The sequence below is a fragment of the Drosophila subobscura genome, chromosome J (genome assembly GCF_008121235.1).
Source record: "Drosophila subobscura isolate 14011-0131.10 chromosome J, UCBerk_Dsub_1.0, whole genome shotgun sequence".
Lineage (NCBI taxonomy): Eukaryota > Metazoa > Arthropoda > Insecta > Diptera > Drosophilidae > Drosophila > Drosophila subobscura.
Window position 1 is genome coordinate 20,219,056 of NC_048532.1, and position 27,103 is coordinate 20,246,158.

Below are 27,103 nucleotides of genomic sequence, written 5' to 3' on the forward strand. Positions count from 1 at the left end.
AATGTGGCAATATTACGGATCTCATCTCTTTCCACATCACTTTGCAATATTTCAATCTCCCTTCAGGTGCGAGGCCCCCCTGGCAGTGTCGCGTGTGTTATCAGCAAACGGAAATGTCAACAACAACAGGCAAATATTTATGACAAAAGTAATCGATTGATTAATAGATGGTGGGTGTGTGCTCTGAACTCATTGGGACCCTCATTGGGGGGTCTTTTTTGAAACAAATTAACAAATTTAAAGGTGTGTCGAAATAGCTATTAGCGCTAGTCCCAGTAAATATCGAATTACAGAAATGAATAAAATAATCTACGTCGTTGTTGGTTAACAGGTAATCTTCGGGAATCCTCAGAAAATATTCGAGCGAAATCCAAAATGAGTTTGCCGGTGCACCTAGAAGTGGTTCGACGCTCTGCAAGGTGTTTAACCTGCCGAGTACGAAGCACGTGTACACAGATTCAGCTGATTCCCATGATAGTCTTGAGAAGAGGATGGTCTGACCAGCATGAAGAATGGTTTGGAAACAATCAAGAAGTTCACATGGCAATGCGCCAACGAGTGCTGTAAAGCCTCTATAAAGACATATTTTTTAATACCTGTGGAGCCTGGAGCTAACGGAGTTCTTCCCACACTCGTGTGTGAGACATGTCAGATATTTACATACATATATAAAGGGAAAGACAACTTTGAGTTGATATTTACCATGGCGCTCTAGACACGATACAGATCCCATTCACCATAGCCAGTTTGGACTGTGAGATGGATCACATTTAAATTGGATCTCATCAAACCCACTCGCACACACACGCTCAGAAATGGTTCTCAAGCACACACACACTTGTATGAATGAGAGTTCCAACAACAACAAGCCCTTTACCAGATACAGGTAGACTCAGGTAACAGAAAAAAAATAAAAGGTAACAAGAACCATACAAAGAAATTGATTTTCTCTGTTCGGACTGCGGGTCTTCACACACAAACACACACACACACACCTACAATGAATCAGTGCAACAGCAACAACAACAAGCAAGACACCAGAACCGGAATCGAATCCGTTTGATGTTGAAGCGCAAGCGCGCCGCACACCTTTTGGGTCGGTCTTCAAACAGGCAACACACCAACAAAAACACACTCATGAGCTCACGGACACAGGAGTGCCTCGCTGGTGTGTGGGTGTGAGTTGGTTGAGCTCGAACCAATTTGATTCACAATTCCCATCGCAACAGGTTCGTTCGATCGTTTTCAGTGCTAGTGCTGGCAATATTTTTGAACGAAACAAAGCTAGATTGTCTAAAATAAAATAAAAGAATTACTAAAAATGCAACAAAAATAGAGCTAATGATACCTTGAATTTGTATTCCCGTTCATTAAAGGTTTTCTGGGTATATTAAGCGAAAACTAGTTTCCCTTTTGCCCGACATTTAATGTTGAAAAAAAGCTAGACCGGGCGGGAAAACCGAGCTGAGTTTTTGGCAACACTGGTCATTTGTTCTTCAGCTGCGAGTCTCTGTCAGCCGTGTTCGAGTTGCGTGCGCGGATCGGTTGGTTTGTTAGTCTGTTTGAATGGTGTTTTGGATTGGATTGGATTTGGATCGTCTTTTCTTGTTTTTTTTGCTACTCCCCCGTGTGTGTTGTGTGTGTTCCGCGTTTCGAGTGCCTTGTTTATGTTAATGTGCAGCCGATAATTATTTATTTATTCCAAATGCTAGCAAATATTGCAGAATTAGCAATAAATTTTGTGAATTCGCGGTGCTTGAAATTGGAAGCGTGAGACCCCGATCCGCACATCGATTATGGACGGTGGTTGCATGTGTGCGTGCCAGTGGTGGTATGCAACATAAATAAGCATTTCGAAGCTAAAGGGTCAAACCGGTTTAGCCAACGCAGACGCCACTGGGGGCACCACTTAGTCATGGAGGAGAAGGAGGAGGCAACATCATCCACAACAGCAGCAGCAGCAACCGAAGCAACAACAACTGCAGCAGCAGCAGGAACAACAACATCCTTGCAACGTGTCGGCTCTCAAGCGAGTCTAGAACAAGCATCTCCCATGTCCCCCAGCCAGTTGGTTGCACCGGCGCCCCATCACTATCATTACATACAATATCCGGCACATTATCACCAGCAGCAGCAGATGCAGTTACAGCCGCCGATCCAGCAGCCAGCCAGCCAATGCCAGTGCCCCTGCTCTTGTGGCCGAGCGCCACAAATGACCCAACTGCCACAGCAGCAGCAGCAACAACCAACACAGAACGGTTCAATGGCAGTGGCGGTGCTGGTGCACCAACAGGCCTCTGTGCCTGCCACAGAGCAAGCGACGCCACTCAAGACGCAGTCCGCCCAGTCCCTGCTCAATCACTCCTACCAGGCGCTGCAAGAGGAGCAGCAACAGCAGCAGCAACAGAGGGATCGACTCAATCTACAGCTGGACACTTCGGTGGGAGCTGGCAGCTGTGACTGTGACCTGGAGTGCAGCTGTGCCGCGAATGGAGGCTCTTCTTTGGCACAGCACAAGCGCAGCCTGCTGGCCGATGCCATGCTCGGTGCGGATGAGATCACGGTCAGCGAATCCGACAACAACAGCACCATGATCAAGAAGAAGAAGCCGCGCTCCAGTGCGGGGCAGCTGCCACCCAAGACTCAGCCCGCGAGCGACAGCTGCAACGACATTTACCACGACACGGAGCTGGATGGGGCAGCAGGTTCTGTGCTCTCCTTGGGAGGCTCTAGTGCTCGCGGCAGAAAATCCCAAAATCTGGATGACAATCGACCGCCTCTGCCGCCACGCCCGCCGCCCAGGCCACGTAGCAACGGAAATGGTTCCATAGGTGAGTGTCCCGCAGCGCATCAGAGATGCCAAAGGTGAATCACGTATCCATGCCCTGTGGGGGATAGTCACTGATTTGTCACCCTTTTTTTTTTTGCTGTCCCAGCCTCCGCGTGGCATTCTGATATCTTCCTCATCCGCATATCTGGCCCCAGCGCCTGCGCCTTGACTTCATATCTCTCTCGGAGAGAGCTGTTGCAGGTCCCAAATATTTGCTTGGGGGATGGTTCCTTGGCTTCCATCGGCTCGGTTGAATGGTTGGAAGTGTGTTAATGTCAGTCGGGATTTTCAGTTGACACCGTTCCGTTCCTGTTATTGCAACAAACGCACAATCCCCAAAGCACATCCGCAGGTCCCAGCTTTTCCGTATCCCCCGCTCCTGCCTCTGACTCTGCCTCTGCTTCCCGCCTCTCGCTTCGCGCAGCTGCCACCAGCAGTAGCAGCAGCAGCGGTGGCATCTCCATCAGTGCCATCAGCGACTTCTGTGTAGATATTTTTCCGTTTCGTTGCGGGGCAAAAAAAAAAACAAAAAGAAAACCAAGTGACGAGTGGGAAGGCGAAAAAAAAGCAAAGTTGAAATTTGCGTAAGGGAACTGAGTTTTTTGGAAACGTGTTCAGGAATCCTCTGCTGCTTCATGCTCTTCCGCGTCCTGTCCATGGCCACTATGTGGGCATAGGGGCTGCCAGTTTATGGCCAGCGAAACGACAGCAAGGCTTCCAGCAATAGCAACAGCAACAGCAACGAATCCCTGCCAAAATGCATGGCTATCCGGTGATGCAGTTCGTGCAGTACAGCATGCCGCCGCCCTGCTCCTGGGTGCCCGCTCCGCCACCGTCCTCCGGCAATGTGGATACCCATCATCGTGGTACTGGCTTTAGACTCCTCTAATTCCCCATCTTATATCCGTTTTTGTGTTGTTCTCTCCCACTGCAGCCCATCGCCATGGAGCTGGCATCAAGAAGTATGTGGTGTGGTGCCTCATCTGCGGCGGCTTTAGCTGCCTGCTGGGCGTTCTCTTTCTGGGCGTCTACTTCCTGCTGCACTCGTACACCATCACCGTGGGCAACTTTGAGACGGTGCCGACCTTTGTGCCGGCCACACTGCTCATCCTCACGGGCATCTGCATCATGAGCCTGGCCCGTCGAAGGAATCGCTATAGCTATCTGGTAAGTGGCAGCACATCATTCCACTCCTCATAGATTATTTTAACCTCTGCTCTTGCAGATTAAACTGTCGGGCGCCTGTGGACTGGTCTCTGCTCTCACCTGTGCCTTGGTCACGGTCACCACCACCGTGCTGCACATGAGTCGCCTGCAGGCGCTGCGGGAGTGCGAATACGCCCAGAAGACGCGCACTTGCACCTGCTACTCGGACCTCATCGAGTCCCAGGTGGATCGTGTGGACAAGGGTAAGCATTGTCTGTCGTCTGTGTGGTGTTTATGCTCCTCCATTTATGCATTGCCTGTTTCCTCAGAAGGAGTGCGTCTGGTCTTTGACTCCCTCTCCGATTGCGGTGTCGTCCATGGATCCCTATACTCCTGCCTGCGGGCCATCTTCGGGCTGTCAGTGGCCGGTGTGCTCATTGCCGTCTTCAGTTGCATGCTCGTCTACCAGCTGCTTAGTCATGAGCGCAAGAAGATGTACTGGGAGCAGCTGGAGCTGCGTTGCCGCTCCCTCTATGCCAGCCAGGCGCCGCCACCCTCGATGGGAGCTCTCGGTGCACCCGGACGTATGCTCAATTGTCGCTGCTGCGAGCAGTGCCACGCCCATAGGCAGATGACGCTGCCGATGCAGACCACCGCTTATCCCTGGGACGAGGCCACGGTGGCGGCAGCAGCCGCGGCAGCCGGAGGCGGTGGAGCGGAGCAACGCTTTTGGGCGTCCCAGCCACCGGGAAACTTTTACTCGCCTAATCCAGGCGGTGACGATGCCTCCGGACAGTGTCGTGGCGGAGAACGGGGAGGAGCAGGGGCAGGCGGACGCAGCAGCAGCGGCTGGAGCTGGCCAAGAATGCCATGGCAGCGCACCACACCGGACACGGGACGACGCTTCCGCCAGGCAGCAGCCAGTCCGGATTCCCAGTACGGTTTCAGCTCTGCCACGGCCATGACGGCGGACGGTAATCAAATGCTGATCGAAGAGCCAGCGGTGGGTGCCACCTATAATGGAATGCCGCCGCCCAATGCCTTGCCCTACGGAGTGTGGGGTCCGCCGCCGCCGTACAGCGATCCCAATAGCCCCGCGAGGCGTGGCTACTACCAGTATCTGCAGCCAGCGGCCTGTCTGGCTGGCAATCCCTCAACCACGACGGTGGCCCTCACCCAGGAGCAGCTCCATCAGCAGGCGATGCAGCACCAGCACCAGCATCAACACTCGCACGCCCACGCCCACGCACATCCCCAGCAGCAGCAACAGCTGCAGCTGCAGCGAATCCAAGGCCAGTCGGCTACTCTGGAGCGGATGGATGGCCTGAGTCTGAGCAGTATGACTGGCAACATGACTGGCATGACGTCCACACGCTCCTCTGCCTACAAGTCGAAGGTGGAGTACGAGAACACGCCCTCGGACAGCGACGGAGGCGGCAATGTGAGGGAGAGGGATCGCTGCTCCAACACGCTGCCCACGCGGAAGCTGAAGAAGCGCATCGAGGCGGGCACCGGGGCCAAGAGCATCGGACCACAGAGTAATCCCAGCCAGCAGCGACCCAATGTCCAGCAGCTGTTTGCCAAGCAGGATCAGCAGCAGCCGCCACAGCAGCAGCAGTCCACTCAATCGGGTGCGCAGGAGGCACAGACGCAGTCTTCGACGGGCGTGGAGAACAGCGGATATCAGGATTCGAACGGAGCCATAGCCAAGGATCAGGTGGTGGGCTCGCTACTGCAGGACCCCGCCGAGTCGGAGGTTTACTTTGCGGACGTCAGCAGCTGCTGCAACATGTCCGTGAAGAACGACAACTACTACGACAACGCCCATCGGCATCAGGGGCACCATCATCATCAGCATCAGCACAGCAACTGCAGCCACAGCAGCAGCCAGAGCAACGCCAACACCAACAGCAACTCCAACTCCTCGGCGAATGAGGATTATCTGGCACAGAGATTCGGACGACGAGAGCATTCCATACGCAGTCGCCTGCCCATTCCCCCTCAGGCACGGCTCGAGGACGACTATGAGAGCTCGAACCTCAATATGCCCACGATGAAGGAGCAGCAGCAGCAGCAGCAACAGCTGCAGAAGGAGATCTCGCGCCAGAGCATGTGCTCCGTGGAGTCGGAGGCCAAGACTGAGTTCACCGACTTGTCACCATCCACGCCCTGCGGTGGATCACTGCCACCGCCACCTGCAAACTTTGCCAGCGATCCGCCGTGCACGCCCTGCACGACGGGACAGCAATCACCAAGCTTTGTGGCCTCGTTCCCATACTCCTCGGAGTCGCAGTGCCTGGAGGCACATCGTCGCTCCACAAAGAACATCCACGAGCTGCTCATGGCCGGCGGTGGTACGTCAACTGTTGGCGTAGATACCCACTACGAGGTCATCAACGATAGGAACAATCCAGTGGGCAGCTATCAGCTGCAGCGCGCCATTGCCGGCGGCAGCCACAAGCACAAGTCCAAGTCGAAAACACGCTCGCGGGAGCAGCTGGACATCTATGGCAGTGGAGGCGGAGCTGATCGCTCAGACTGGTCATCGGACGGGGGGCGTTTGTGAGACAAAGCGTGCGACGAGGTGTTTGTCTAGGCGGAGTGGCGCAGTGGTTTCATTATCATCATTATATACTCAATACGGGACTATGTACTCGTCGATTCTTTAGTGTTCTCTCCACGTCCACCCGCACACACACACACACACCAACAAAATATCGTCGCATTTGTAATGTTTGCCATCCAACAGAGGAGCAGCAGTTCCTCCCTCTCAATCTCTTTCTCTCTCTGTCTAACCAACTCAAAGGCCCCCGCCGGCCGTGCACACTTTGCTTTAACTATTTTACGCGAAATATCCTTTGCATATAGTATATACACATAGTTTATATTGAATATGGAATATTTACTATCGTAAACACACAAATATTGTAGCATTGAATTGAATGTTGAGAAATTGTAGAAATGACAAACACTGTGCGTCGGCGATTTTGTTCTTGGCACGCGACAAAAATTAGTTTGTAGACAAACCTTTACCTCCCAAATCACGTTTAAAAACTTAAAAAACTCTTCCTTATCTACAAACTAATATTTGGCACGTGCTGAGCACATACAGAAGTTTCCATTTTGTCGCACAGTGTACAAATATTATTATTATATACAAATTATGTTATATTTACCTGCGTATTTACATAGTTGCATACATATACACACACACACTTACACACATATACATACATATATAGTATATACATAGTTAGTTAAATGTTAGAGCGCAAGTTAAATTTATTAAAGAACAAAGTATATCCGAAGCATTTTAACAACAACAAATCCGCGCGTGTTTTGAAATTGCGGTAAATTCCGAGACCAGGGCTGCGCCATCAAAGCTTTGTATATCGATAGTATACTCGGCTACTATCGATCAATATGAAGATCGTTAAAAACAAAGACGCTATTAATTAAAATTACAATTTGGAATTTAATGACTACGTCGTACAGTACAACTGGGATTACTATGACTATGGCTTCATTACGCCGCTCTGTCAATGGGCCAGACTGTGCAGCAGCATAAAGAGAGCCGTGGCAGTGACACTGAGGCTAACAAGAGAGGCGGCCGCATTCTTGCGATCAGCAATGCTGCCGTGAGGGATCTCGTTCTCCGAATCATCCGGCACTGGCTCCGGTACGGCCAGCTGTTCCAGTGCCAGCACTGTGGCCTCGTTGATGGTACGTAGCAGGGGATAGCTCTGACTGAGTCGCCGGGGCGCACTGCTAACCACCTTGAAATCTTCAAAGGTATCGCTATCCAGCTCACAGTTGCCAAGGAAGTCATCCGTGTCCGCCGACCAGACCATGACGCCCGCCAGACGCTTGGACATGGCATACAGCACCTTGTTGGCGATGGAGCGCGAGCTGTCGAACGTCACAACACTCACATCTTGCGTGAACACATTTCGCTCGGAGCGAGCCAGCACCTGGCTGGTCTGTGGGTCCCACTGCTTGGTCCAGCCCGAAGTCTTGTTGCTCAGTATATTGCAGATCTCGTTGTACCCCAGAAAGCCATCCTCGCGCGTGAATGGTCCGCGGAAGCCCACACCATCGCTGGCATCATTGAGATTTCCCTCGGAAACCGTCTTGAAGGTGCGTCCATAGAAGGGGAGGCCGAGAACCAGCTTCGATGGCGGCGCACCGAGCTTCAGCAGATAGTCAATGGTGAATTTCTGCAATAATTCAGGCACAATTAACATCTTAAAATGGATTATTTTGTAGCAAGACTGTTACCACACTCAGTGGATCCTCGGCGGGGGCAGCGAGTGGGGAATTGTAGCCCACCCTCTGGTCCCAGCTGCCGTGATAGTCGTAGCACATGATGTGCAGATAGTCCAGATACCGCGATATTTGTCGCACATCGTACGCCTCGTCGATCACCTTCTTGGCCGCGCCAATGGCCGAGGTGAGCAGCAGTCCATGGTTGTCGAACTCATCGCGCAGCTCCTTGGTGAGAGCCACAAAGTTCTCGCGATCGCTGGGCTTGCCACCGCGCTGCGTGGGATACTCCCAGTCCAGGTCGAGGCCATCGAAGTTGTATTTGCGCACAAAGCTGGACACCTGCTTGACGAAGCGCTCCCGCAGGTAGCTGTTGCCCACCAGGCTGGAGTAGTTGGCCGAGCCCTCGTTCCAGCCACCAATGGCCAGGGAGACCTTCAGATGTGGATGACTGCGCTTCAGGCCGGTCAGCTGCTCGTAGCCACCCTTGCCGTACTGCTCCTTCAGGTCCTGCCAGGGATCTAAGCAAAAGGAATTAGCATAAGGCAATATATTAATCGAACGTGGTCGTGCTCCCCCTTACCCAGCGATTTGATGGACGCCTGCGTTATGTCGAGGCCGGCAAAGGCGTACACCACATGGGTGCACAAGTTGGGATCAAAGTTGTCTATGGCATAGGCACCCTGCTCGGGCCGGTACACAGCCCATGTGGATATGTAGCAAACCACCACCTTGTCGTGCGAGGGACCTGCAAAAGTGAGATGTGAAATGTGTCAACCCCTTTTGCGGTTAGCCACTGCCATCGCACTCACCCGTCCTGGCGTCCACTGAAGCCCACAATGTGCACGAAACGGATGCCAGCAGCAGAAGGAGCCACAGCTGCGGTGCTTCTCCCCATACCTCTCTCTGACGCATCTATGGGAAGAGAGACACGAGCAACGAATTGAATGAATTTGCGTGGTCAAGCGACTTTTGTAGCGACAGAAACATTTTCATAATTCCAATTCCGTTCAATTACGAACTTTAATTGAACGGCGGCTTGACGCGGGGATGAATGCAAGAAAAGTGAAAGGCAAAAGAATTCTTAGAGAGTCGAAACAGTAGAACTGTGACTCATTCATTGCCATTTACGAGTACTCCGTGTGCTAGAAACTCATTTCATCATCGAACTGACAGACAGCCAGAATGTAATCAAAGACTTCTCTTTGTTGCCGACTCTCCGGAATACTGGTATTCCATGCAGTTATCACGAATTCGTTTCGGCAACCATCTCAGAAGGGGAATACTTGAACCAAATTCGCATGGGACTGCTGTGTGGGTTGTCGAACCTGATTCTCAACTTTCGCCCGAAGGCCCTTAAATAGCTGACGACCGGCGGTGACAAGGTGCATCGCACAGAACGGCAACGCAATGACCAACTAAAGAGGCTGATGAATCACGTTGTATCATTCATTCGCCAAACTACAGACATCCCAAGCAAGTTTTTCCACCCAGAGCTACTACTTCTGACTATGTAAAGTTTGCTATCTGCTTTGGTTCGGGCTCCGTAAACAACTTTACTTTGGATGTTTTTTGATAAGAAATGGCATGAATATGCACTTAGGTTTTTTGTTTGCGTGGAAATTGGTTGGAAAAGCAACTCTTAAATGGTTTCACTTTCCGGCTTGTTTTTACAAATTTTTCATTTTGCATATTAATTTGTTTTTTGTTTAGCCTCGAGGCTGAAGCAAACCGGAATTGAGCGTTCATCACGCGTTGAACCCCCGGACAAAAGAAGCCGCAAAACATGTGAAAACGGAATCAGAATACGAATATCAACGAAATCGAGAGGAAAACAACATCAGAGCAAAAACAAATTCCACAGAGGATTGAACTATGCACATACATAAATAAATATGTAACTATGTATGTAATTATGTACTATGTATAGGAAGATTCACGAAGATTCTGTTTAGGGAGCAACTCTTCATGTACGTAGATTGCATTGCGCATGCGTAGCTGGATGAGAGGGAGAGGAAGTGGAAAGCCAATTAGCACGTAAACACACACACACACTGGAGGGAGACGAAACCTCAACTCCGAAATGGGCTGGGCGAAGTCGTCGCACAAGATATTCGTTAATGGAAAGCATAACAAGTGGACCGTCGTACGATGTGTCTTCGATTTGAATTGCTTATACACGTACAATGTTTTATTGCCTGATGCTTAAGTTTTATTTTATTTTATTTTGAGTTCTGTTTCGCTTAAACTGGCTGCCACGCACGCGCCGTCATAAAACTTTGTACCGCCTCCGTCGCCTTTCCGCATTTAACTGAATAACAAAACTTGTCGTCGTCGCCGTCTTCGTTGTCGTGGTCTTCGTGGCCACAGCTTGAAATGTATATATGTATGTATAAAAAGCAACTGAAGCCGAACTCGAAGCCGAGCCACCATCCCCCAGCAGTCGCAAGAGCTCAAGTCGCCAAAGAGCCAATTACAAGACGGAGTTAAGTTAAGCTTGGAGCAAGCATGGAGAAAAACCTAAGATAACTTTTTATTATGTACAAAAAACATGTATTCTGGAATTAATAAATGGAAAACATTTCAGATCTCAGTCGGCTAACGTTATTCTAACCAGTATGGCTTTAGAAAACATTACTCAAATGTAATCTTCTGACTCGTATCGTATTGAAAAGTAAAAATAATTCCGTTTGTATTGTTAAACTTCAGATTTCTTTTTGTTTTCGTTACGCGAGCATTACGACATTTTTAATTTGGGGAACAGCATGTCTTGCTTTTAGGAAACTGCTTCAAAATCAATATTTAAAATCGGAGTGTTTCAAAAATCACTGAAATCACGGCGCGTGAGAGGAATGTTTACATACAGACATCGATAGTGCGTCCGGCGGTATCGATCCATCGCGGCCAAGCGATTGAAGCTGTAGCCCTGAATATTCGTTTGGTTTGCCATCACTGCCTTCGGTTCGGACATAAACAACTACATAAACAACGTACACTTGAAAAAAGGGAAAATCGAAAAGAAAGAATCGTCAAGCAGAAACAGGTGCACTTGTCACGGTTTGATTGACACATTGTGACGTTGCAGAATGGATACGGATGAGGATAGTAATGCTGAAGCGGCATCCGCGCGCAAGCGCCAGAAGCGCCATGATTCCGATGACGAAGATGAGAGCTCCAGCAGCCGCTCCGCTGCAGGAGATGCGACCATGGACATAGACTCCTCGGCAGCACCAGCTGTGTAAGTACATGAGGTTATACGCCCCAACAAGTGCGTAGTTCTTGATTGATTTTTGTTTGGATTTGGCAAAAAGAAGCGAAGAAAAAACGGCAGTCGTAAGCGAGACTGAAATAGGAACCCAAAACAACACCAACACAAGCAGCAACGATTATAACAACGACAACGACGACGATGACGGCGAGAGCAACAGAGAGGGAGGAGTAAGCAGCCAGCAGATTTTGCCGCAGGTTGAGACGACAGGGGGCAACGACGAATCAATGGCACCGCCAGAGGAGGCTGCCACAAAGATTAGTCTCTTGCTGGGTGCGCTGTCGCCAGCGGCAGCCAGTGCTTTGCTTCCGATATTTACTCCGCTACATGCCATCGACAGCGATGATAATGATGAAGCAAATCCCGGCACTTCCAATGGCACTGACACTTCGCCCACATTCAACCAGCGCAATATACCATCCACACGTTCCTATCGCCGCATAACCGTCGATCCTGTGGCCACATTGGAGAGCAGCAGCGACAGTGAGTCAGCTGCCGCCGCCCCAGCTCTGCCCAGTGTAGACGAAGAGCCCGAGGTAGCCGCAGAGGCAGCAGAACCGAATCCCATACCCAACGACGACGACGAGCAGTCATCGAGTGACGCCGATACCATCAATAGTCGCGTGGAGGATGACTTTTGGACCCACTACAGCAGCTCCAGCACCAACAGCTCCAGTGATGGTGGAATGGTAAGTTCTGAAGAATTTCACTTCTGTTCTTTTCTAACACTCGTCATCATCGTGGGGCGGGCACCAGATGGACCACAGTGATTGGATTGAACCGGAGCCAAATGCGGCCGACCGGGAGAACATTGACTTTGCCGTGAACGAAATCATGTACAAGGATAAACCGCCATACACCTGGATCTCGGCCAATGAGCTGATGCAGCGCGAACACAATATCATCAATCGGATTGGATGGCGCGGCGGGCACACCTCGGTGCAGAGCTTCGGGCGTGGCTTTTACGGATCCAGGCATGTCGTGGAGCAGATGTCACTCTGGAAGACAATGAAGAAACACAATGGCTGCGTGAACTGCCTCAACTTCAATCGGGCCGGAGATCTGCTCTGCTCTGGCTCCGACGATACACGAATCATCGTCTGGGACTGGGCCAACGATAAGCCGCTGCACGTGTTCAAGTCGGGCCATCACACGAACATATTCCAGACCAAGTTCATAGACAGTGCCGGCTGCCTGGACATTGTGTCCACCAGTCGCGATGGTCAGGTGCGACGCGCCGTCATTCCTCCATCCGGTGGCGACACAAAGCCCACGCGACTCTACACGCACAGCGATGCTGTGCACAAGCTCGTTGTGGTGCCGCACACCAAGCACGAGGTGATGAGCGCCGGCGAGGATGGTGCCGTCAAGCACTTTGATCTTCGCACCAGCACATCCGCCAACACCATGCTGAAGGTTGGCTACACCGATCCCAACAGGCGGGGCCAACGGAGCCGCGTGCGTCTCTTCAGCATTTCGCATCATCCGTTTGCGCCCGAGTTTTGTGTCAGCGGCGCTGATGACAATCTGCGTGTCTACGACAAGCGCAAGCTGCCAGAGCCCATCCACGAGATGACCCCCCGAGGCGTTCGGGAGGTGAGCAATTTCACCGCCCAAACGGGAGACTTTTCATTTGTGTTTACTTCTCGTTCCTTAAGACAAAAATCACGCAAATCACTTGCGCCGTCTACAATCACAGTGGCAGCGAGATCCTGGCCTCCTACAGCGATGCTGGCATCTTTCTCTATGACACCCGCAACTACAAAGAGGGCGAATCTCTTCATTGCTACGAGGGTCACGTGTAAGTCATGCTCTAGATTATTGTGGTCTGTTCTCCTGCTCACCGTTTGCCACACAGAAACCATCGCACCATCAAGGGCGTCAACTTCTTTGGACCACGATCCGAGTACGTCATCAGTGGCAGCGACTGCGGTCACATCTTTTTCTGGGACAAGAACACAGAGTCAATCATTAACCACATGAAGGGCGACATGGCGGGTGTTGTCAACTGCCTGGAGCCGCATCCCTGGATGCCAGTGCTGGCCACCTCGGGCCTGGAGCATACTGTCAAAATCTGGACGCCCGATGCACCCGTAAAAGTGAGTGTGTTCCAGCTGCTGGCATTCAATTAAATCTTTCAATCAAATCTTCCCTTTTGCAGCAAATCCCAAAACCCGATGGGCTGCGTGAGACGCTCTATAGAAACTTTCGACGCAGCATTTGGGAGACAGTTGGCGAAGACAATGCCAGCCAACAGGGCCTATTATTTTTTCGTCAATTCTTGGATAATCCCTCCACCATGGCACGCTGGCACAATCGTCGCTATCGCCGTCGCAATCGTGCTGCAGCGTCTGCTGATGCGGATGCCGCACCTGGAGCGTTGCCAGAGCACGACCAAAACAGTAGCAGTGCCACCAGTTCCGTCAGCGACAACAGTTCCATGTATCGGCGACGCGACAGCAGCAGCTCGGAGAGCAACCACGGCGAGGCATATGAAATGCGCTGCAACACGCAATAAGCCCAATCCAAAGTTTAGCTCCAAAATATCTCAACATCTCGAGTGGTGCAAGTGGAGTTAGCTGCAGTTAGATTCTGAAACGAGCTGATCTGCGAGTCTCTTTCCTTTGTTTGTTTTCTTAGAAGCGTTTTGAATGCTGTGAATTTGTACTTGTAAAGAATAGGCCTGCATATATTATATTATTATATTAATTTGGAACAATGTTTAATAAACCACACACACATGTATTGAAATCACTCAGTCATTACCTCAGTTCAGTCGTTCGTCTGGCAGATGAGCGCCACGCTACGCTTCACCCAGTGTGAGGGCTTCGCTTGGGTGTTGAGCAGCAGCGGCACCACATAGTTCGTCGAGTGGCCTGTGGTGGAGAGCGTGCCCTTGCGTTCGCCTGTCTTGTACAGGGGACAGCGATAGCGCGTGCCCTCCACCAGCTCCACAATGAGCACGGGCCGAAAGAAGATGACGGGCATGGTATAGATCAGTATTTTGGGATGCTGCTCCACCAGCATATTCTGCTCCCACTCCCAGCGTGCACCCTCCACGAACAGGCCGTTGCAGTAGACACCATCATCCGGGGGCGAGGCCTTCGTCTCCACCTTGAGCACATCGTAGTCGAAGGTCAGCGTGTCAATGGGAATCTTGTGCTTGCGCGCAAAGTTCTGCATGGCTCCAGTGAGAAAAGCCTGCGTGAAGAAGAACCCAGACAGCCAGAAGGTGGGCGGCTTGCCGTGCATGTGCCAGTGGAACAGCCAGTTGAGGCGCTTGTACAGATCCTGGACATACGAACCCAGTGGCTTGAGACTCGGATACGACTTGGACATCCACTTGAGCGGTATGCGATTGAATTTCATTGCTGTCATCACATTCTCCAGATCGGGTGTCATCACAATGATGCCCTTGATGCCCATGGCCAGGTCCCTGCAGGAGGCACGAATCTCCTTTTGCAGCTTGAGGAAACGTTCCATTTCCTGCACCACAACCGTGTTCATGGACTCATTGTAGTCCACGGGATACTTCTCGGCCGCAGCCTCAATGTCCATGTCCGCCGGCATATCCCCCTCGATCTGCTTGATGGTGTTCAAAATGATCTGCTCCACGCTGACTCCAGCGCCTGCGGTGCCTGCCGCCTCGCTGCCCAGCAGCAGGATCATCGAATCGAGCAGCGTCTTCGTGGTCTGCAGATCTCGCGTTATGCCAGAGTTCGCATGCAGACCGTAGACCTCTGGCGGTGCCAGCGAAGGTATATTGTCCTCCAGGTAGCGCAGCATCTCGCGGTGCTCCGTTTTGCGTGGCAGGATGTAGCGATCGTCTGTGGCGAATCTATAGCGATTGTCGGACACCACCTGGGGATTGCAAAAGTCTGCCAGAATCGTGACGATCGCGCGTCGATCCCAGTTGTCTGTGACACGACCGCCATAATTGCACTCGCTGGTCAGATACGAAATGGCATCGTAGGGCACGTGTTCGTATTGATTGAGCAGCATCTGGGGGGAAAGGAAATCTCAACTGATTGACGTCTCATGCTAAAAGTGCACTCCAACTCACGCTCAACTGCAGCACAGAGATCTGCAGATCGGACTCGTTGAATCCGTAGGCAATGTTCCAGCCGAGTGGCCCGTACTTGCGTCGTTCCTGCACCACCGCATGGAAGAAGCAAATGCCATAGAGCAGCCGCGTGAAGGCGCGATCCTGCTTGGCACAGCCCGCATAGAACTCGTACTCATTGATTGGCTCCGAGTTGTAGGAGCGCATTAGGTTCTCCCTCAGGCCAGTGGGCGGTTCATTGGTCATCTTGACGCCATTCTGCAGAATGGTCACCGGGAACTGTGGCGTCGGATAGGCAGTCAGCCAGAGGCGGAAATTTGCTGCGGGAATTAAAGTTTAAAAGAGATTACAGCGTAGCCTTGCCATCACTTACGAACTGTGTTGAAGGTGTCCATGTTCTCCCACATGTACTCCAGGGCGGGCATCCAGGAGGCAGCCAAGTGGCAGTTCTGCAGACACACCCAGTAGCCCATCTCCTGAGCGCTCTTAATGAGCGCCGTGGCAATGGGGCCCTGACCCTGGCCCAGCGAGATGCTCTGGAACGTCTCCTCCTGGCCCATTTTCTCGGCGAATGCCAGCAGCGAGCCCAACGGATCAGCGCCCGGTGAGAGGATAAACACGAGCGGAGTCAGCGCTGTGGAGTCGGCGTAGGATTTGGAAATGTCAAACTCTGGCGGCGACACATACTGATCCCCGATGGTGATTGCAATAAAGTTGCGCACCGCCAGGAAGACAGAGTCCGGGCGCAGGGCCTTCAGCACGATGATCTTCTCGAAGGCTGTGGTCTTGTCGTGCCACGGCGCAGGCAGTGGCTGCAGCTCCGGCGAGGCGTGGTCATAGATGGCCTGCCAAGCCGGCAGATTCCTACGGAACGCATCCACAATGCCGCGCAGCTCCTTGAGCTCCTCCAGCCGCAGCACGTTCAGCCAGACGGTCTCTGTAATCCAACTGGGATCAGGGTTGGGCGGCATCTGGGTGGACTCTTTGGCATTGGTGACCAAATGCGCCAGATGCCGCATCTCCACCTGGCCCGTGCCCAGCAGCACGCGCGCGGTGAGTATAAACGAGAAGAGCAGCTTGTCCTTCTCGAAGATGGAGCGGCAAACGTTGTTGTAGAGGTTCTTGGTGAACCCATCGACCAGAAACTTGATGCGTCGCGGCAGATCCTTGGACTTGTTGGCCGTGTCGATGGAGTACATGTACAGATTGATGTACCAATTGAGCGAGAACTGGTACATGGGATCGATGTTGGGCAGATCCGTGATGGAGTAGTACAGAATGGACGAGTGCACGGCCACCGGTTTGTAGTTGAGTCGGAAAGCCTCTATCTTGGCGGACGTCTCCTTGGCCGCCTCTTGCTTCTCCTGAATGTCCTTGGACAGACCCTTCGATTCGCCCAGTATCTGTATGGCAGCCTCATTCTCGAGTATGTCGCCCTCGCTGGCGGAGAGTGTCTTCAGGATGAGGTTCTCGGCATCGCGCAGTGCGCCCTTGTTGGCCGCCGCCTCTGTGGTTAGTGTGATGCGCAGCTCCTGCAGATCGGGCCGCTCCTTGGCCACCACAATGCTCAGCAGCTGGTCCATCAGTGCATTCTGGGTGAGGGCAAAGTTAATCACCGTCACCTTGTTGAAGGTCTCCGGCAGAAAGTGCGGATTGCGCAGATTGCAGGTCATGTACAGCCGAAAGTTGGGGGACAGCGGCACCACCGACTCGCCCAGGCTGATGTGCTTGACGCCACCCTGAATAAAGGTCTGATGCATGAGGATGGGATCCAGCGGCACCTCCAGCTCCTCCTGCACATTCTCAATGATCACGGGCGTGCCGTACTCCATGGCCTCCGCGATGACGCGCATGTAGTTGCCCTGATTGAACTTGACGCAGTTCAGACGATTCTTGCGCTCCATATTCTTCAGCCAATTGTTCGCTTGGCCCTGCGGATCAATGAAGAGACTGTAGCGACTGGAGCTGGACACTATGATGGCATTCTCGCTGGAGAACTCATCGTTGGGCAGGCCGTCCAGCTGCCAGTTTTGGATGGTCACTTCCAGGCCGAGCACCTCCGTGATGGAGTACTTCTTGGAGCAGGGAATCCGCAGGCTCGTCACCTTCTCGAACCAATCGTTCACGCACTCGGTTCTCGCCTGCAGATTCACCGCGGACAGGTAGGCAATGATGCCGCACGAGAGCAGCACATCGCCAGGCAGATGGTCGTACAAATCCTGCAGGTCATCCGCTGCCTTGTTCCAGCGTGACTTCTCGCCGCCCAGTCCCCCGATGAGCGCCTCAGCGCGCAGCAGCTTGTTGCGACAGTTCTCCGCGTGCTCCTCGGTCTTCTTCATCTCCTCGTTGGCCTTGTCCAGCTCAATGTTGAGCAGCGCCACCTTCTCCTCGAGCGCTGCGGCCAGGGCACGCTTCTCCGCGAGGAAGCTCATGGTGTCCGCGTATTCCTTTTCGGCACCGGCCAGCTTTGCCTTCTTGGGTGCCACCACCTTGGCCACATCGTCGTACATGTCCATGGCAATGATCCACTGGCAGAGACCCTTCGCGGCACTCGAGGCCTTGGCCACCACCTTGGGATCAAAGTCCTTGTTGGGTATGAACTCCTTGCGAATGCGCTTCATGATCTCCACGGGAATGTTGTCCTTGTCGAACTCCTTGAGGGCGGGCAGGAAGTTCATCTCGCCCAGCAGCCGCTTGCTGGGTCCCCAGTAGTCCATCACCATCTTACCCGACGCAGGATCGGGCACACGGTCCGCCGGAATGGCCTTGATCACGCACACCGCTGCCATGACCAGCTTGATGACCGATGGCGGATTCTTCATGGACTTTACGAGCGTGATGTCGGCGGGTTTCAGTGTGTTGAGAGCAGCCAGGGCATCCTCGAGGACGGGTATGGCCTTGGCCAAATCCTTTTCGCACTCGTTCTTCAGCACCTGCGCGGCCACAGCCTGCACGGAGGCCACCTCCTCGTCCCGCTTCACCTGCTCAGCGGCAGCACTGGCTGCCAGCGTCTCCTTGTTGATTTCGAGCATCATTTTGCGCGAGGCCTCCGCCAGAGCCACCAGCTTTGGCTGCAGGGCGTTCAGATCTCGCTGCATAATGGAAATGGCAGCCGCTGCATTGGCCAGCGTGTCCAGGCCCCCAATGTAACGCATCTTGGCGAACATTGTCTCGCTCTGCTTGCGGTCAATGAGTGTCTGAAAGGAGCGTATCAGCTCGATGAAGGAGGCATTCGTCTGGTAGATGTGCCGCCCCGTCTGCTGGCAAAAGGCGCGCGTGGCGCGGGCAGCCGTCGTGTGGAAGTACTGGCAGGTGTCGACAATGGCCATTTTGATCTCCTCCGAGGGCACATTCACATCCACCAGCGACATCTTGGCAATCATCTGCAGCGCCTCCTCCGGCCAGCTGTCGTACCAGTCGATGGTGCAGCAGTTGACCAGCGACGGGTAGAGGCGGACGCGCGTGCGCAGTGCATCCCCAATGGGCGAGAAGCTCAACACCATGTGCAGCTTCTGCTTGCAGCGATTCACGAAGAAGGAGAAGACCTGCAGCGGCGACACATCAATGTTGCGATTGCCGCCCTGTGCGGCCAGACGCACCATCTCCAGCACCTCCTGCTTCTCATCGATGGGGAAAATGTTGGGCACCTCGCCCTGATTCAGCAGACAGTCAATGTCCTGCAGGAAGAGCTCCATCTTGATCTGATTCTCGGTCATCAGAAAGGTTGTGTGTTTGTTCATGCCACCCGCTTCCTTGAGTATTACTTTGATGTCATCATGCCAGTCACTGGCGCCGTAGTTCTTGGTAATTTCCGGCTGAAAGAACGAGGTCTGCACCATGTTGGTGGCCAGCTTCGTCAGCGATTGGCGACCGGAGCCGCCCAGTCCGATGAGCAATGCGCTCGCTCCCTGGATGGAGATGATGCGGCAGATGCGATTCAGATGCTGCAGCGCAAAGGTGAAGAGGGTGATGTCCATCTTGGAGCGACGCGTCGAGTTGTAGTCGTCGAGGCTGTCCAGGGCCACCTTGAGGAAAACCTCCACGCTGGGCACCTCCTCGTAACGCCGCTCATCCGGCACACTGTCTTCGTCAAAGTAGACGCCAAAGAAGACATTGTTGGCAGTTTCCATGCTGAAGACTTGCTCATCGCCCACCTGCACGCAGTACTTGTCGAAGATGTTCTCCACTTTGTCCTTGAAGTTGGCCTTCAGGCACTCGTTCAGCTTGTCAAACATCCACTTGCGATCGGTGTCGTCCACCAGGCGATCGTAGAACACGCGCATGGCCTCGTGGTACCACACGCGCACCAGCATCTTCTTGTCATTGACGGACTCCTTGCGCACCAGCGTGCAGCCCGTGACGACGCGTGAAATGTCGCGCAGATTGAAGATGTAATGGCTCTTGGCTGGCGTGGCACGTATCTCCGACTGCACACTCTTGTAGATGCTCTGCGTGGCGCTGACAATCTGATTGGTCACCACAAACACATCCTGCCCGTGGCCGGAGCGCCTCAAACCGTTGAGTGCCACATTCAGGAAGATGCGGAACATGCTGTCATCGCTGAAGGTGTTGATGGAGAACACATTAAAGTGATTGAGGAAGCGCGCATAGACATCCTGGCGACTGCCGCCGGGCAGGCCACAGGCAGCTATGATCAGCACATCGTTGATGTACAGCTTGGAGGCATCCTTCAGGTCGTACACGTGGCCGTAGTCAAAGTACTGGCGCAGCAGCTCCAGCGGTGGTTGTGCCCCATACACCTCCTTCACGGGCATGTTCATGTCGTCGACAAAGAGGACGCTCTGCATGCCCTTGGGCGGCCCATAGATGCCACGCTTCAACTTTTGCAGCTTCGAAATGAGCAGATCCTGGCACTGATTGGCGGTGATCATCACTGTGAAGGTGATAAAGCCCGTCTCGTACTCCTCCTGGTTCAGTTTGTTCATCAAATAATTCTGCACATAAACGCTCTTGCCGGTGCCCGTGGGTCCGACCAGCAGCATGCGCTTCTTGTGCTTCACATGCATCTTGAGGAGATGCACATAGCGTGCCGTGTCCACCGTGGGCACAATCACACCCGTCTTGGTCTCCTCCACATCCATGCGCTTGGCCAGCTCCGGCCAGTAGCGCCAAGTGCCGCGCTGCTTGAAGACGTAAACATACTCCACGATGAGACCCTCCACGGGCGGAGTGACCTCCATTTTGCCTAGAGCCTCGGGTGGGTGTGCCTCCTCGCCGTCATATATCTGCAAAAAGGAGGAGGAGGAAGAAGTTAATCCCTTCTACAGCCTTTCTGTTCCTTTACCTTTCTCAAAAATGCATCAAACTTATCCCTCGAAGCTGTGTCCAGAATGCCGCCCACACCCCAGACCAGCGCGAACAGAATGGCCGCCTGGAAGTAGCCCACAATGTACTTTTGATAGTCCTCGGGATTCTCCTCGATGGCCTCATCCAGCAGCATGTCAATGAGGTCAAAGGTCGTCTGCATGCAGTTAAACTCCCCGGAACGCACGAACTGGCTGCAGTGGCGACGCACAAAGGTCTGGCACTGGGGCAGCAGCCACTGCAGCATGGCCGTCACATATTCGACACCCTCCGCGTCGGCCCAGCGTGGATCGGCCTTCTTGAGCCAACTGTTGGCAAAGGCACGCCAGCCCAGCGTCGAGGGTTCCATGTAGATCATGCCGCAGCGGGAGACGGTGGCTGGCGAGGCCTGCGCGAGGTCCATTACCTCAAAGATCATGGACATTTCGTGGGACATGGTGATGACCTCGCCGCTGGTCAGGCACAGCTTCTTGTTGTCATCCAGCACCGTGTTCATGTTCTCAATCCACACAGCATCCACGGGCCCATCGAAGATCACCCATTTGCGGTCCGGCGTGGGTGTCATGGCAAACTCACGGAATATCTTGGCCACCAGGCCATCGGTCCACTCGTAGGATATGGGATCAAATGAGCCGTACAACTGGTTCATGGTTATCGACTTGGGATTCATGATGCCCATTAGGACGTGCTGGAAGTAGCTGCTCTTGTCCGGCGCCTTGATCTTCAGCGCAGACATGACTTTGGCGAGCACCTGCAGCGTCTTGGACTTGCCCGCCAGCGGTTCACCCACCAGCATGAAGCCGTGCCGCACAATAATCATCTCGTACGTCTGGATAACCTTGGTGAGGAATGACGGGGCTGGCTCCAACACCTCCTCCTTGCAGACGCGCTTGAACTCGGTCTCAAAGAGACTGTAGTCGATGTGCGGCAGACTGATGCCCGGAAAGATGTCCGAGATGATGCCCTCGAAGAGCGGCACATCGAACGACAGGAACTTGGGCAGATTCACATCGATCAAGCTGCGCAGGAGGAGAATATCCTCCAGTTCGTCTGGGTATTGCTTTTTGATGTTGCCACAGGCGGAGAGCACCGTCTTCACCGCTCGCATGCCGTAGTCGTAGTGGTTCTGGCTGGACAACTGCTCCGAGCAGAGCCTGTAGGTGGTCACAATCTTAACGGCCAGCTTGCGGGCATCCACAAAGCCATACGAGTAGAGGGAAATCTCACCAATCATGGCGTAGTCCGGGACCATCATGGCCACGGATCGGAAGAGCACCTTCAGATTGTCGGGCAACTCGGAGCGACCCGCGTAGCCGGGATTCATGGTGATGCAGACATAGACGGCGGGATTCAGCATCAGTTCTGTGCCCTCGAACATAAACTTGCTGACATTCGCACGCACCGCTTGGATGATGAGCAGAATCTGTTGGGCCACCACCGACAGCACCTCCAGCTCAATGCGATTGAACTCATCGAAGCAGGCCCAGGCGCCGCACGAGGCCAGGCCCTTGAAGAACTTGCCCATGGCCTTGTAGTCCAGTCCATCGGAGCAATTGAAGACTTTGCACTGAACGGCCAGCGCTTTGGCCAGATCCTTGGTGGTTTCCGTTTTGCCAGTGCCCGCGGGACCCTCTGGGGCGCCGTTTAAATGCAGTTGATAGGCGCCAACCAGCGTGCGATAGCAGCGATCCGTGAGTGGTGTGATCACCAGGCGATCCGAGTTGCCCAGATACTCGTTGGCAAAGGGCACGGTGGCGTTGATGATCCGCACCAGAGTCTTCTCCTCCTCCCAGTAGTAGCGCATTTGGGCGAGCCACTGGAAGTCGTATTCGCTGCTGATCTTCAGCCGAATGAGCTCCTCGGTGACATCCTTGGCATGCACATCGATGACGATCAGTGACTTGATGGTGATCCTGTTGAGATTGCTAATCACAGGCGAACGCACGAGGGCCACAATGTCGTTTAGTTCCTTGGACAACTCCTGGAAGAAGTTTGTCATCACGGTCTGATTGCCGCCAAAGCTGCGACGCAGGCAGCCGTGCATTTTGGCTGCCCAAAAGACCTGCGAGATGGCCAGCACCGTCATCTGGGGCCACTCCAGCACCCACTCGTGGCGCTTCACCTTCGGATAGTGGCCGTAGGAGAGCTCGTTCTGGTTGCGCACCGCCTTCAGCATCTCATCCTCCACGCCAATGAGCCATTTTTCCACGCTGCCGCCGGCTGCCAACGTGGACACAGGCTCAATGAACTCGATGTACTCCTTGTCGCTGCTTATCATGGCCAGCACATTCTTGCTCGAGTCAAACTCCAGGCTGTTGATGCCCTCAAAGCACTTGCTCAGATGCGGCAGCACGCGCAGCGGATCCTTTGTCTCCGAGAGTATCTCCAGCATCTCATCGTTGGCCAGGAAGAAGAAACGCGGAAAGAACAAACGCTTCTTCTCAAGGTAATTGCTCACACCCGTGGATATATCCTCGAGCAGCTCGTTGGCCTTCTGCAGAGACTCGAGCAGTCCGGATGCGGGCGCCGTTTCCATCACCAGCGGCTGACGCAGCACCAGGCCCATGTTGCGGGAGTATGTCTGCTCCACAATGGTGAAGAGGCGACCCTCCTCTGGCATTTGTGCTACGATATCCTTGGAGGAGAATATGGGCAGCAGATACAGATAGTTGGCCTGCACCTTGCCCCACTGATCGAGCGTCTCGTTGACTCGCATTATCTTCTCGTACCACGCGCGCACCTCCTCCTCGCAGGGCTTCATGAACGCCGAGCCGCGCATGGTCAGTGTCTTGAGGATGTGATCGTCCAACAGCGCCTGAATGTCGTCCAGGCTATTGAGGATCGTCACTCCCGTCTCCTTATACGGGCCCGTGGGGAAGACCTTGTTCTCCCACTCCTTGATCATGGCCTGCAGGGCATTCCACAGCTGCAGCTCCTTGTTGGCACTGATGCTGATGATCTCAAACTGATCGAGTATGTGATCCAGTCCAGAGTTGAGTATCTTCCGCAGCGTAGTGCCCGCATCCGGTGTGACATCGAAGCCGGCAATTTCCGACATTTCCTTCCAGTGGCGCTTCCTCAGTGCCGGATTGCACATTATATTGACAACAAAGACGCCGGTGGTAAAGTCTTTAATGGACTGAATCATGGAAGTGCAAAGTCGCAGCGGCACTGGATGCTTGGCCGGATCGGGATCCTCCGTTTGGCCCTGCAAAAACAAGAATTAGCGATTAGACATGCTGCGGGAAATGCTTGACTCCCGCACCTTGAATTTGCACACGGGATTGTCAATGAGATCCTGTTTGATCTTGACGCGATAATATTTCTGATTCTTCTGGAACTCCTTCAGATAATTGTCCGTTGTGGATTCCACAAACTTGGGCTCCAAATACTCAAAGGGTCCATCCTGCCACACATTCAAGTAGCGCTGCCAGTCAATGCAGCATCTGTGGGATAACAAAAGGGGAAACATTAAGAACGGAAATCCTTATAGATGGTATGGACTGCCACTCACTTCATGATCTCTGCAAATGGATAGACAAACGACTTGATCACCTCCAGCGTGGGATACTCCGTTTGTGCCACTTTGAACAGCTTCTCCTCCTTGTTGATCCACGCGACGTAGTCATCAAAAGTTTTCAACTGATCAATAAAGTTCTGGAGGATTATGTAGCTGTCGCGAAACTTCTCTGGGCGACTCATGTCATCGATGATGGCCAGCTTGGGCAGCATTTCCTCAATGTCAGAGTTCAGCTTCTTCACCACCTCCTGCAGATGCTCCTCGAAGAGGAACTTGAACTGCTCCTGCTGCGAGGCATTGTACTCGCATATCTCGTTGATGTCCTTGATCCAGTTGATGGTCTTGATGGTCAGATCGAAGTGATACTTGGACATCTCTGTCAGCTCGACAATGTTGGTGCCCACCTGCAGGCAGTACTGAATGCGATCCGTCAGCTCCGCCAGCTTCACCGTCTTCACGTGGATCATGTAGTCGGCGCTCTCGAGCAGCTCCTCCGTAGACTTTGGTATCTCCAGAGCTCGATACTTGATCTTCTCAAACTCCTCACAAATCTCCTCCTCGGCCTTGATGTGCTCCCTTATAATGATGACGGTGATCTCGGCTATCAGATTCTCGGCCAGGTTGCGCAGTCCCTGGATCGCTGGCTCATTGTGGATGACGGCCATGACAAAGTACTCGATGCCCGGTTCGCTGCGTAGCATATTGATGAACTCGTAATAGACATCGATCCGCGCAAAGTACTCCTCGAAGGCATGCGACTCGGCCAGGAAGTTGTTGAGGGCATCGCGCTCTTCCCACGAGAACAGCGCATCGTATTTGCTCCTAAAGTTGTCGATGTACGCTGTGACCTCCTCGTAAGTGGCAATGATGATCTTCTGCACCTTGTCAATGACATCCTTCAGCGAGTTGTCGTTCATCTCGATCTTCAGGTAGTCATTGACCTTCGCGTACGCGGCCATTGAGGTGAGCGTTTCCACCTGCGGCTGCAGCGACTCCATGCGATAGCCGACCATCGAGATTTCCGTGGAGATCTCAGCAAAGGTGCGTAGAATGCTGTACAGATTGGGCCGCGTGTCCAGTTCCCCCGAGACCTCTGTCCACTCCAGGGACATGCGGAACATGGGCATCGTGCGCGGATTGCTGCAGATGCGAAACATTGTGATGAATGTCCGCATCTTCATATTGTTCAGCTCCCGATTCATCAGTCCCTCCAGGCCACTCCAGGCACGCTTCCACAGCGCCGGAGTCATCACTCGCTTGCGCAGCATCTTGCGCAACACAATCACCAGCTTGGGATACCAGGTCCAACGCAGAAAGGTGTTCACTTTGTCCAACTGGTTCTGGATGTACTTGCGGTAGAATTTGTAGGAGAGCGCTTCGCGTCCACCCAGACCCATTTGCTGCTGCTGGGCGCCCGTGGCGCTTATGTACTTGAAAATGCAGACGACGTCTGGCAGATCCGACACCGAAATGCTCAGCACGGCACGCATGGGCAGCTGCAGGATGAGCAGCTTCTGGCCAATCTTACGGCGGTTCTCCAGATAAGCGCTGTAGTTGGCCGTGCGACCGGGCCGCTTGAAGTGGAAGTCCGCTTGCGGCAGTTCAAATTTGGATGGATCTTCGTCGGAGAACTCAGGGTGGCGCAGTATGTTCTTCATGCTGTAGATCTTCATCAGGCGGTTGTACTCCTCGTGCACATCCCTCATGTACGAGTCCACCAGCTCCGGGTATCTGTTCCGCAAGCGTTCCGAGGCGAAGCTCAAAATCTTGGCCTCCGTCTTGCGCAGCATGGGCGGCACGATGATCTTGCGCACCTCGCGCCGCAGATTGTCCACGTAGTGGGACTGCGGCAGCGGCCGAATGTCCGGTTCGGGTGGCCAGTGCTGGCGTGCAATTCGCACCTTCACGTCAGCCGCCTTCTGCTTGAGGAACTGATAGTGTCGGCGCTCGTGCACATCCGAAATGCGAAACTTGAGCAGGGGATTCTTCATGTACGGCTCATTGTCGTATTTGCTGGTGTCCGAGGGCGGCCGGTGCATGCGGCTCAGCTTGCGGCTGTACATTTTTCCAATTCTTTCTCACAATCGCATCCAAAATGCAATGCAGTATTCTGCAACGGGATTCGATTTCGTGCATGGAAAGGTTTTTCACTCCCTATTCCTGACTATTTTCCGTATTCCGTATTAATAGTTGTTGCCCAGGCAACTTGTTGTGTTTGTTTGTTTTTGAGTTCCCGTTTTTCTGCCCGGCATTTGAGCTGACTCCACGCTCTCTTTGAACTTCTTTACAAGTGCTTACACACACATGCACTCATTTGTATGTATGTGCATACGTGTTTGTAGGTTCTCCCGCATTATGTTTTTACGCTCTCTTATTTGTGTGATTGAAATTTAGCGAATTTTGCCGCTTCCTCAATTCTTTCACACATTTCCAATTGGAATGGCCCCCTTCCAGTCATCAAAAGTTTCGACTATAAATTAGGTACAATCCGTTTGTTCCTCGCCTTTGCAATCTTCCTGTTCTGCCCATTCCTAACGGAGCCACAGCCTGCTATTTCCCATAAATAAGGCCTCCGGCATTTGGGGACGGCACAAAATATGAAAAGGCCCAAACCACACAACCTCCTAGCGAGTGTGGTGTGCCTCGCTGTGTATGTGTGCGTGTAGAAAGCCACCAGGATGAACCGAA

At 53.1% G+C, this 27,103-nt stretch overlaps 4 protein-coding genes across 10 annotated transcripts; 2 read left to right on the forward strand and 2 right to left on the reverse strand.

Annotated features, from left to right (window-relative positions):
- Positions 1-1,570: 1,570 nt before the first annotated feature.
- Positions 1,571-7,033, forward strand: LOC117893555. 6 transcript variants are annotated; one of them, XM_034800214.1, is made up of 5 exons: positions 1,571-2,831; positions 3,765-3,997; positions 4,056-4,239; positions 4,306-5,593; positions 6,045-6,454. In XM_034800214.1, exons 1-5 carry the CDS (start codon positions 1,916-1,918, stop codon positions 6,349-6,351), a joined length of 2,928 nt encoding a protein of 975 aa, XP_034656105.1. In that variant the 5' UTR covers positions 1,571-1,915; the 3' UTR covers positions 6,352-6,454. The 6 variants fall into 6 exon arrangements, with proteins under 6 accessions (XP_034656105.1, XP_034656102.1, XP_034656103.1 ...); XM_034800211.1 differs by having other exon boundaries at positions 1,574-2,831; positions 4,306-7,033; XM_034800212.1 differs by having other exon boundaries at positions 1,574-2,831; positions 4,309-7,033.
- A 398-nt stretch (positions 7,034-7,431) lies between these two features.
- On the reverse strand, positions 7,432-10,555 carry LOC117893564 (probable chitinase 2). 2 transcript variants are annotated; one of them, XM_034800233.1, is made up of 5 exons: positions 10,425-10,555; positions 9,052-9,154; positions 8,823-8,987; positions 8,255-8,760; positions 7,432-8,193 (listed from the first exon to the last, which is right to left on the reverse strand). In XM_034800233.1, exons 2-5 carry the CDS (start codon positions 9,152-9,154, stop codon positions 7,516-7,518), a joined length of 1,452 nt encoding a protein of 483 aa, XP_034656124.1. In that variant the 5' UTR covers positions 10,425-10,555; the 3' UTR covers positions 7,432-7,515. The 2 variants fall into 2 exon arrangements, with proteins under 2 accessions (XP_034656124.1, XP_034656125.1); XM_034800234.1 differs by having other exon boundaries at positions 10,419-10,552.
- Positions 10,556-10,996: 441 nt separating this feature from the next.
- On the forward strand, positions 10,997-14,224 carry LOC117893557 (DDB1- and CUL4-associated factor 8). The gene is made up of 6 exons (XM_034800219.1): positions 10,997-11,477; positions 11,551-12,196; positions 12,264-13,103; positions 13,166-13,308; positions 13,366-13,606; positions 13,669-14,224. The coding sequence occupies exons 1-6, from the start codon at positions 11,326-11,328 to the stop codon at positions 14,023-14,025; spliced, it is 2,379 nt and encodes a 792-aa protein (XP_034656110.1). The 5' UTR covers positions 10,997-11,325; the 3' UTR covers positions 14,026-14,224.
- Positions 14,225-14,235: 11 nt separating this feature from the next.
- Positions 14,236-26,545, reverse strand: LOC117893551 (dynein heavy chain 12, axonemal). The gene is made up of 6 exons (XM_034800201.1): positions 24,410-26,545; positions 24,161-24,341; positions 20,876-24,103; positions 15,944-20,816; positions 15,571-15,890; positions 14,236-15,509 (listed from the first exon to the last, which is right to left on the reverse strand). Exons 1-6 carry the CDS (start codon positions 26,476-26,478, stop codon positions 14,280-14,282), a joined length of 11,901 nt encoding a protein of 3,966 aa, XP_034656092.1. The 5' UTR covers positions 26,479-26,545; the 3' UTR covers positions 14,236-14,279.
- Positions 26,546-27,103: the final 558 nt, after the last annotated feature.

Coding starts and splice junctions, on each gene's coding strand:
- LOC117893555 (XM_034800211.1), top strand. CDS start 1,916: ATGGAGGAGAAGGAGGAGGCAACATCATCCACAACAGCAGCAGCAGCA. Junction 3,998..4,055: donor GGAATCGCTATAGCTATCTG/GTAAGTGGCAGC, acceptor CTGCTCTTGCAG/ATTAAACTGTCGGGCGCCTG. Junction 4,240..4,305: donor GGTGGATCGTGTGGACAAGG/GTAAGCATTGTC, acceptor CTGTTTCCTCAG/AAGGAGTGCGTCTGGTCTTT.
- LOC117893564 (XM_034800233.1), bottom strand. CDS start 9,154: ATGCGTCAGAGAGAGGTATGGGGAGAAGCACCGCAGCTGTGGCTCCTT. Junction 8,761..8,822: donor GGCGTCCATCAAATCGCTGG/GTAAGGGGGAGC, acceptor CCTTTTGCTTAG/ATCCCTGGCAGGACCTGAAG. Junction 8,194..8,254: donor CCGAGGATCCACTGAGTGTG/GTAACAGTCTTG, acceptor GAATTATTGCAG/AAATTCACCATTGACTATCT.
- LOC117893557 (XM_034800219.1), top strand. CDS start 11,326: ATGGATACGGATGAGGATAGTAATGCTGAAGCGGCATCCGCGCGCAAG. Junction 11,478..11,550: donor TCCTCGGCAGCACCAGCTGT/GTAAGTACATGA, acceptor TTTGGCAAAAAG/AAGCGAAGAAAAAACGGCAG. Junction 12,197..12,263: donor GCTCCAGTGATGGTGGAATG/GTAAGTTCTGAA, acceptor GGCGGGCACCAG/ATGGACCACAGTGATTGGAT.
- LOC117893551 (XM_034800201.1), bottom strand. CDS start 26,478: ATGTACAGCCGCAAGCTGAGCCGCATGCACCGGCCGCCCTCGGACACC. Junction 20,817..20,875: donor TTGATGCATTTTTGAGAAAG/GTAAAGGAACAG, acceptor TCCTTTTTGCAG/ATATATGACGGCGAGGAGGC. Junction 15,891..15,943: donor GGACACCTTCAACACAGTTC/GTAAGTGATGGC, acceptor TAATTCCCGCAG/CAAATTTCCGCCTCTGGCTG.